The sequence below is a fragment of the Vicugna pacos genome, chromosome 18 (genome assembly GCF_048564905.1).
Source record: "Vicugna pacos chromosome 18, VicPac4, whole genome shotgun sequence".
Classification (NCBI taxonomy): Eukaryota; Metazoa; Chordata; class Mammalia; order Artiodactyla; family Camelidae; genus Vicugna; species Vicugna pacos.
The window spans coordinates 32,807,344-32,817,316 of record NC_133004.1 but is presented as its reverse complement, the minus strand read 5'-3'; the positions used below and the strand labels follow the sequence as shown (position 1 = coordinate 32,817,316).

The following is a 9,973-nucleotide window of genomic DNA, read 5'->3' as shown; positions in this document are numbered from 1 at the left end:
GTCTGTTGTCCATGTCTGTGGTGTCTAGGGGAGAGGAGGGCTGGGGGAGGTAGCAGAGCACAGAAGAAGAAGCCTCAGCCTTACTTTTAGGTCCAGGACTCATGGGTGTAGAAGGCCCCCATGACAAAAAAGAGCCACTGACAAAAACTAAGATTTCCTGAATCTATAAACCAGGCAACATAGTAAGTATTCTATAAGAGTAGATGCTGTTATTCCCAATTTGTCCTTAAGGCTCTCTTGCTGGGGATGGCACTGTGTTTTTGTTGAAACAAAGTTATTAATGCATATCTCCTTAGTCTACACTGTTGAGCTTGTCTGTCTGTCTTCTCATCTGAATAGGAGACGTGATTAGAACTGTCTTCTTAAGACTTTGGGCTGTGGAACCCCTTGAAGAACCTAGAATCCTCCTCTCTAACAAACCCTCAGCAACAGATACACACACACACACACACAAACTGTGAAGCTCAGGTTCCAGGTTAAGAACTGAACCTCTATGGCCTCTGCATTCCATGAAGCCAGAATGAGGGCCCTGCACTTAACCTGTGCCATGCCTTAAACCCTTCCCCATTTGCCCAGGATGAGGTATAACAGTAGCTACACCAGATCTTTTCTGGTATTAAAGATCCTAGTCATAACCAGAGAACTAGTTGGTCCTGCCACTCCCCAAATTTCCTGATATGGACCCTTCCCTGTCTGAGCTCCATTCTAGGAAAAAAAAAAAAAAAAAAACAAGGCACCTTGACCTTTTTGATCTCTGGACCTACTAAATCCCTATAGTGATCTGCATAGGAACCTAGCACCTTCTAGGAGTTTTAAAACTTGGTCCTTTCCTTCTCTCTGCACAGTTGCACCTGTTGCCTACATTAAAAATCAAACCTATACCTAGTGTGGCCTCACTTCCGTGCCTAACCTCACTCAGCTCTCTGAAACAGTCTGAAGTAAAGCAAGTAGAAGTTGAGGGTCAATAGAAGATAGCAAAAAGGACTTTCCAAAAGGAATCAGACACCACGAAGTTTACTTAAAAACCAATCGCTTCCTCTGCCTGCAGCAAGAGATTAGGGAAGCAGAGGACTTCAGATGCCAGTTTGGGGTGTATTGTAAGTTTATAATAACAAAGTGAGCTCCGGAAAGAGTAAGTGACAGCAGGAGAAGAAACTAGAACTGAGAACACAGCTTTCCTGGGTTCAAATTTCAACCTTGATTCAAACCCAAAATCCTGAGCTATGCAACCATGAACAAATTATTTGATCTCTTTCAGCCAGTTTCCTCTTATTAAAAAAGGGAATAAAGTTGCAGACAATAACAACTGAGGTGTGTCAAAGGGACCATTCTGGAATCAGGGAGGTTATGTTGACTCAGGTACAGGCTTGATGTGGGAAAGGTGGGATCCTTTCCGCCTTGAACTTCGGAGGTCCTCCATGGAAGAGATTTCTCTGGGGCCCTGGAAAGAGATTTGGACTGGGTTCCTTCACCCATTGAACAAATACTTAGGTATACCAACCGTGCCAGGCCTTGTACTAAGTAAGCACTGGGGCTGCAAGCGTGAACAGGACTAATTCCCATCCCTCTGGGATTATAATGGGGGCGGCCGACTAAAACAGGTAAACAAAAACGTGTAACTTAGAGGGGAGCCCCAGTTGAGTTCCACCTGCCCTCATTCAGATGCGGTGGGGGCTGGGCTGAGGTCCTTAATAGCCCTCACAGACCCAATCGGCTTAACCCACAATCACTTCCGCCCTCATGTTGCCGACATCCGGTTCCTTGGGCTCATTTCTATTCTTAGGCTTGAAGGGGTGGGGTAAAGGCCCGGCGTGGGAGGGGGTAGTGTGTGTATGACGCCACATCCGGCGCGCGACGGAACTGATCTCCCTCTGCTTCCGCGGCGAGGCCGGAAGTAGAAGCGGCGGTGGCGGCGGCCCAAAGCGGAGGGAAGGAGGAAGGCAGGGAGCCCGAGCCGGAACCTGAGTCGCAGCGGCGGTAATAGTCAGAGACCCCTCTAGGCCACCGTCCTCTGCGCAGGCCCGCGGTGTTCGACGGGAGTTAGCGGGGGGCGGCCCAGGCCTTGGGGCGCTGGGGGTCGGGGGCCGATGTGAGGGGAGGAGGGAGTGGGGGGGCCGGGCCAGCTCCAGAATCCAGTTGCCCCCCTCGACCTGGCGCCCCCTGCAGACACTCTGATCCGCGGGCTCGTCTTCGCCCTTCCCAGGAGACCCCTGTGCGGTGCGGAGGGGGCGGCGGCCCCGGCTCTGACCCGCGCCGGGGGGGTGGGCCATGGCGGAGATCAGCGACCTCGACCGGCAGATCGAGCAGCTGCGGCGCTGCGAGCTCATCAAGGAGAGCGAAGTCAAGGCCTTGTGCGCTAAGGCCAGGTGAGCCCGGTGGCCCTGAGGAAGCGAGGCTTGGCCACTACCCAGGTGTTCCGTTTTGGGATGAACCCCACTGAGAACTTAGGCCTGGCTCATCCTGGAAACTTTCCCAGAGAGGAGCGGAATAGGGTCACTTCCCTTGAGGAGCAGTCAGCCTGTTGGGGGAAAACAGACCTGGATAAAGATACTTGAAGTATTAGATGATCTGTTATCAGTGGAGTTAAAGAGTTTATAGAAAGTACTTAGAAAGCTCAGGGAAACAACTCTTTATCTTTCTGAGGGTGGCCAGGAGTTGGGGTGGGGAGACAGAGAAGGTTCCTTGGAGGAACTGAACTTTGGCATAGGCCTTGAAGAATGAAAGCGAATGTCAGAACAAGAGTTCAAGGCAGAAAAACTAAAGACTCTGTAGTATACAAAATTCTTTTAATTCCAACAACAACCCTAAAAGGTGGGTGAAATTGTCCCCATCTTACAGGTGAGGCTCTCATTTTCAGAGTCACCAGCAATTAAAAGGATAGAGCCTGAAGCCAGTTCTCCGTGAGCTGTCCGTTTTCAGGCCATAATGCAAGAAAGTGGAGTTGGATCACTCTCATATTCATTGTGGGAGCCTAAGGAATAGTACCAGGGTAGAATTAAGCAAGGTATGAAGGGAGGCCCAACTCAGAGTTCTGTGGGGCGTAGGATGATGTAGGGGTTAAGAGCCAAGCTTTGGAATGTGTTGGCTCTAGGTTAGAATCAGCTCTGCCACTTGCTAGCTTTGTTGGTGATCTTGAAGTCTCTGAGTTTCGTCATCTGTAAAGTGGGGGTAATAGTATTTAAGAAGATGGTTGTGAAGGGTTGGTAAGTTGGTTCTTGGGATGCGCTTAGCATAAGGCTTTGGTAAAATACAAGTGCTTGGCAAATTCTGAGGTGTTATTGTTATTTGTAGGAAAAGGGCAATGCTGATGTGGACTGAAGTCATTCGAGGCTTATATGAGAAGGTGGCCTTGAAAGATGAAAATAATTTGGGCAGCTCATGGAGCAGGCCCGGTAAGAACGGGCCTTCAGTAGGATGAGAGTAGGAGTGGAGCCCTGAGATGTGTGGGCAGCAGTGAGGAGACCAGTTGTTTGCCTCCTGAGAAACTGTTTGTAGCTCCCATCATGCTGGAGAGTTGTAGGAAAGGAGCCAGCAGATTTACCCCACATTTATTAAACAACAGGCCCACTGCTAGCCTGGCCTTGTACTGGCAAATAAGTTAGATCCATTTCCTTCTGACAGCAGTCCTGTGACATTTGAATTATTTGCCCTATTTTATGGAACAGGAAGCTATGACTCCTAGAAGCCTAGTGACTTGACCAAGGCCAAGAGAGAAGGTGGCAGAGCTGGGTTCTCAACTTGGATCTGTCAGGCTTTCTACTTAGCTTTGCCTCACACAGACCTGTAGCAATCAGACAGGGCCTGCGTGGGTTTGGTGAACAGGCAAGGCCCCCCTTTAAATGTTCATCTGTGGCTCTTCCATGTTTTGCCAGCTCAAGAAAATTTCCCTCGCTAGACCAGCCCCGAGATGTTTTTAGTCATTCCTGCTCCTTCAGTCTTGATTGGCATTTTTAGGAACTCAGACCTATTGCTGCTTGGCACTATTCTTTTTCCCGTAAGTTTTATGTCCTCCACAGGGCCTGGATCAGTGCTCTGGTGATAATAGCTAATGCTTGGATAGTGTGGTGGAGTTTTCAGAATAACAGTGTATTCAGAGTATGTATGTATTCAGTCTCCGTTGCTCTTTGCAGTTCTGTGGAATAGGTTGGGCAGGAGTGAGTATTTCACAGAAGAGGAAGCTGAGCCTCAGAGAAGATAATGTCTGGCTGATTGGAGGGGAGACTGGTTTCAGATCCAGGTCTTTGACTATACTCCAGGCTCACTCACAGCCAGGCAGACATTTAGACTCTGTGAGAGGCAGCAGGGAGCTACAGAGGGGTGGGAAGGTCCTGCCCAGTTGAAACTGAGATGGACCTAGGAGGTACTAGGCTCAGGCCTGAGGTGGCCACTGTTATCCCAGGCCCAGTCTGGGGGGGGGACCAACTCTAGCACCTGGCCATGGCCTCCTGGGGTCCCACCAGTGGCCCAGGCCAAGGCTGGTAGTGTCAAGAGCTTCGGCTTGCTCAAAGGGTACAGAGACTCCAAACCCTTGAAACTACAGAGGCCTGAAGTGTGTGAGCTGAACTTGCTCCTATTATTGAAAACATCAGCATGTTAGAAGAGCAGCAGATTTTGAATCAAGTGGTCTTCAGTGGGAATCCCAGCTTTGTCATCTATAAACAGTATGATCTTTGTCAAGTAACTCTACTTCTCTTGTCTTTGAAATTATTACAGAGCTCAAGTGAGATTCTACATATCAGGGATGCAGTGTGGCACTTTAAGAAGTAGGAACTTAAAGGCAGTGTTAGTCGTGGAAGTGAATATGAGCAGGTGTGAGCTCTGAAATGGCCGATGGTGTACCTCAGGTGATGGAGCTGGGCCTGGTTCCTACACCGTGCTGAGGCCCTGCTGGCACCAAGGGGGAGTTTCCACCCAGAGTCTGTGGAAGGGCAGAAGGTATAAATTCTCAGGAAATTGGGCTTCTAAGTTCCAATTCAGTCACTCTCCATGTTTGTGACCTTAATCCTGCCCCTTTTTTTTCTCTCTAAACCCTGGTTTCTTTGTCAGATAAGGATGAATAGGACCTCCCCAAGTCAGTTAGAAAGGTCTTTATAAGCAGTAGATGTGGAAGGAAGTTGAGCACAAGGTGCAGTACAGGTGGGAGGGCCTGGTTGCTGTCTGGCCCCTTGGACCACTGCCAGCACCTCCTCCCATTCCCAGAAACCATGGCTCACCTCCCTGCAGCCGCCTCTGTCAAACAGAGCACCCTGAGCCTGGGAACTCCTGGACTAGTGGGAGGGGTTAGTGGTAGAGCGAGGGCTGAGCAGGTGCCCGGGGCCTCCCACATCAGACTAGCTTGATAAAAGTCAGACTCCAGAGCGCACTGCCTTGGTTCAGTTCCTGCCTGTGTGCTCGCAGCCAGTTTCTTCATCTGAGCCGTGGGACTTATTGCAGTGCCTGCCTTTGAGGGTGGTGGTTTGATTGCCTGCGTCATCCGTGCAGAATTCTTACTGCCATCCTGGCGCATGGTGTGAACTGGAGTGTTCACTGATCCTGTGACCATCAAGGATGAAATCTGAAAATGTGGTGCTACTTACTGTAACCAACAAAGTGATTTCATGTCAAGCTCATTCAGGTAGAAGTAGGCTGCTCTGCAAGGAGAAAGGAAGAACAAAGACTTGCTCTACATGAATAATGGAGAAGTGGCAATAGTGTATCACTTTGAAGGTGCCTCTGATGGCTGGTCTGCCGGGGCACCACTCCTGTGCCTTTGGACAGCCTGGGGGAAGGCCCCCTGTGGTTGGGAGAGGGGCTATAAGAGCTCAGCCAAGGGCGCCGTCTGTTTTGTGCAGAGAAGGACGAGGTCCGTTTTCTGGGAGTGAGTGCTGGATGCCTAAAAGGGAGAGGCAGAGAGGATCAAGGCCCTGAACGTTCCAGACTCCTTGGAAAGACTTTGGATGCTGAGCAGGAGCTTGGGTTTTGACCTATTTGCAGCAGGGGGGCCACAAGGGGTGTCGAGCAGAGAGACTGTTCAGTCTGTTCTGGGTCCCCCAGCCTGCCCCCTAGAGGCTCAAGGATGGCCTCATATCCTCCCCTCCCCCCAGAAGAAGGTCAGGAATTGAGCTGGGCTGGCCCGGCTGTGGTGACCGTGGTCTTCTCCTGTCTCCAGAGAGATCTTGGTGGAGGAGAGCAACGTGCAGAGGGTGGACTCGCCAGTCACAGTGAGTACCCTCTGTCCCTCCATTGCCTAGCTTGGTCTTTTAGGCACAAGGACATTTTCCTTAGTCTTGTGGAATCCAGGGTCTACCCTTCATCTCTGGGAGCCTCATCTTCAAGGGAGCTTTGCTAGAAGTGGCTGTTATGGGCAGGGTCTTTGGAGTCATTGGAGGGATGCTCTTGGTCAGGGCAGAAGGACTCTTAATTTGGTAAGTGATTGGACTCTATGTGTTGCTGTGTTTTGTGTTGTTGGTGACTTTATTCTGGGTACCTTGAGGGAAGTAGGAAGAGGAAAGGGCCAGGTCCTCTGGGAGCTGCAGATCCAGCTGGGAAGACTTGGCTCTAGCTCTTGCTCAAGAATAGTTTTGTGGAGTTTTTTGTCTTTTTGTTTGTTTCTTTCTTTTTTCTTAATGAGGGGAGATAATTTTAGGTTTATTTATTTGTTCTTTTTTTTTTTAAACAGAGGTACTGAGGTTTGAACCCAGGATCTTGTGCATGCTAGGCATGCACTCCACCAGTGAGACAGAGACAGAGACACACACCCCCACCACACCCCCCACACAACACACACAACACACACAACACACACACACACACACACAACACACACTCTCTAGCTGGTACTTGGTATGGGATGGAGGGTGACTCTAACTTGTGGGAGAGCAGATTTGGGTCCCTGAGAAGTAGAGGCATAGCCAAGAGTGATAAGGATCTTCGAAAGCAGTGGGTGTTTCGAAGGACAGCCCCCAGCAGCAGAAACTTTTGGACTATGAGTTTCAACCTACCTTCTCCTTTCTAGGTATGTGGCGACATCCATGGACAATTCTATGACCTCAAGGAGCTGTTCAGAGTGAGTGTGGGGAAACACTGGGGAGGGTGATCTGGGGTAGGGGTGACTAGGAGATCCCTTTAACTGAAATTGGGAGCTCTGAGTTTGGTGAGTGGGGTGGGGGCCAGAGGCCTCTAGTTAGGTGGGCCCTTTGTGAAAGAAGGGCCTCAACTTGACTGGAAATGGGCCACCACAGTGGGTAGGGGACAGTTTAGGACCAAGCAGACCCTTCTTCCTACCTACCCCCCCCCAGGTGGGTGGCGACGTCCCTGAGACTAACTACCTCTTCATGGGGGACTTTGTGGATCGTGGTTTCTACAGCGTCGAAACATTTCTCCTGCTGCTGGCACTTAAGGTGGGACCCCCGGCTTCTGGAGCCCACACCTGGGCCACCTCAGGCCTGACCTGTCTGCATCCTTTCTGCCTTCATCTCCTGCTCCATCCACCCCCAACCCTTGAGCTGTGCTGCTGGTGACCAACAGATTCTGCTTAGGTGGTCAGAGAAGCTTTCCTTGACTTGGGAGCATCTGGTTGGGCCCCTGGAGGATGAGGTCAGAGGGGCAGCCTTGTAGGGGAGGGAGTAGAGGCTCACCTTGTTCAGAAATGGTGAGGAGTTGAGTTCAACTGGATACATTATCCATTGGTGGGAGAGAGGGCATAAGGGGCTAGATGACAAAGCACTTTAAGTGTCTTGCTAAGGGCTTGGTCTGTACCTCATGGATGAAGGAGGGGCCCTTTGTTTGTAGTAGATGAGGGCAGGGGCTGTGAGAGGGTTCAGCTTTGCGTTCTCTAGAGGAGGGAATGGGAGCCTGTGAGATGGATATAGTATGATTCAGGCAGAGATGACACAAGTCTGGGCTAGGGCAGTAGTGATGAGGGTGGAGCAGGGCTGGCAGATGTGAGGACATCTAGGAGTGGAGACAGAGCCTTGACCCCAGGCCTGGCTCGGTGGCTGCCTCCAGGTTCGCTATCCTGACCGCATCACCCTGATCCGGGGCAACCATGAGAGCCGTCAGATCACCCAAGTCTATGGCTTCTATGATGAGTGTCTGCGCAAATATGGCTCGGTGACCGTGTGGCGCTACTGCACTGAGATCTTTGACTACCTCAGCCTGTCGGCCATCATTGATGGCAAGGTAGGCCAACCAACGAGGCACCCTGGGGACGGGAGGGATGGGTGAGACGCTGGGCCTCAGCCTCCCTTCCCACCTGTCTCGCTCTCCTCTGTAGATCTTCTGTGTGCACGGGGGCCTTTCCCCCTCCATCCAGACGCTGGACCAGATCCGGACAATTGACCGAAAGCAAGAGGTGCCTCACGACGGGCCCATGTGTGACCTGCTCTGGTCTGACCCTGAAGGTGAGGGCAGGAGCTCTACTCTTAGTTTGCTGAGAGATTGAGGGAGTCCTGTGGTTAAAGCAAGTGCCTTGAAGGGACAGCCGGGGAAGGTGAGTTTGGGGAAGAGCAGAGCAGGGTTGGTCTTCACTGGGGTCCGTGCTTGGCTGATGACTGGCTGGCACCCTCGATGAGGGGTGAGAGCGAGGGTAGCTGAGTGCTTTGAGCTTAGAGGCAGGGCTGGGCATGTATGTCATGGCTCAGGCTTGTTGAGGACAAAATTATTGGCTCCCTGAATGTGAAGGGGCTTCTGCAGAGGTCAGACTTGGAGAATGATTGCCCTCAGGACCCCTCATTTTGCAGGCTTCCCCAGCTACTGTGGAGCAGGGCTGAGATTGAAAGCCAGGTCTCCTGGTACCAGTCTAGGGCTCTTCTGCTGTAACACAGCCAGCCCCCGCTCCCTCCCTGCTGCGCCTGACCGCCCTGTGACTGCCTCCCTGCCGCTGGCAGAGCCGCCCTGGGTCACAGGTGCTTTTTGGACCTGGTTGTTTTAAGCACCTCCTTTCACTCTCCTCTGTACCTGTTTGGACAGTAAGTTACATGATCACTCTGATTCTGAGCTGGTTCCAACTATGAGGAAATTCTTCTTTAGAGCTTATTTGCTTCAACATTTGCCGTCCTGTCCCCTACACTCCCCCAGAACACATTTGGGACCTGCACTCTTGCTGCACAGGCAAGAGGGGAGAGGGAGAGGTTACTCGCCTTCGAAGGGCTGAGGGCAACTAGTGGCTCCTTGAAGACACCCTCTCCCCATTCCTACCTTTATTTGCTTTAGACACAACAGGCTGGGGAGTGAGCCCCCGTGGGGCTGGCTACCTATTTGGCAGTGATGTGGTGGCCCAGTTCAATGCAGCCAACGACATTGACATGATCTGTCGTGCCCACCAACTGGTGATGGAAGGTTACAAGTGGCACTTCAATGAGACTGTACTCACTGTGTGGTCAGCACCCAACTACTGCTACCGGTGAGCTGCCTAGGCCGGGAGGTGAAGGAGAGGGTGGGGATCTTGGCTGACCTGCTTCTCTAACACTGCTGCCCCCACCCCACTTCCAGTTGTGGGAATGTGGCAGCCATCTTGGAGCTGGATGAGCATCTCCAGAAAGATTTCATCATCTTTGAGGCCGCTCCCCAAGAGACACGAGGCATCCCCTCCAAAAAGCCCGTGGCCGACTACTTCCTGTGACTCCTTCGGCCCCTGCCCCTCTCCAGCCCCTCTGGCCCCCGGACCACTGTGACTCTGCCCTCTTCTCCAGACGGAGGCTGGGCATGGAGGGGGCTGTCCCTGGCTCTGCTCTCCCCACAAAAGAGGGCATTTCGAGGGTGAGGACTTTTCTGGAGAGGCTCGGAGCCTCAGCTCCATGCGCCTCCTCCCATCTCCCCACTTGAACCATGAAGTTTCCGGTAATTTGTTTTTCTTTTCTTCTTTCTTTTTTTTTCTTTTTCTTTTTTTTTTTTTGGTTTGTTTTTAGATAAAAATTTTGAGAAAAAAAAATTCTAATAAAAAAAGAAAAATGGCCTTTTGGTTTGTGTCAGGCTCAATTGGGGACGAGCAGTG

General features: G+C 51.4%; 1 protein-coding gene across 2 annotated transcripts; it reads left to right on the top strand.

The window, feature by feature from the left end:
* The first annotated feature begins 1,845 nt into the window (after positions 1 to 1,845).
* Positions 1,846 to 9,934, top strand: PPP4C (protein phosphatase 4 catalytic subunit). 2 transcript variants are annotated; one of them, XM_006201261.4, is made up of 9 exons: positions 1,846 to 1,977; positions 2,204 to 2,366; positions 6,149 to 6,200; positions 6,995 to 7,045; positions 7,278 to 7,379; positions 7,987 to 8,160; positions 8,255 to 8,381; positions 9,193 to 9,382; positions 9,472 to 9,934. In XM_006201261.4, the coding sequence occupies exons 2-9, from the start codon at positions 2,269 to 2,271 to the stop codon at positions 9,599 to 9,601; spliced, it is 924 nt and encodes a 307-aa protein (XP_006201323.1). In that variant the 5' UTR covers positions 1,846 to 1,977; positions 2,204 to 2,268; the 3' UTR covers positions 9,602 to 9,934. The 2 variants fall into 2 exon arrangements, with proteins under 2 accessions (XP_006201323.1, XP_015092351.1); XM_015236865.3 differs by having other exon boundaries at positions 1,868 to 1,977; positions 2,167 to 2,366.
* The last annotated feature ends 39 nt before the right edge of the window (positions 9,935 to 9,973 follow it).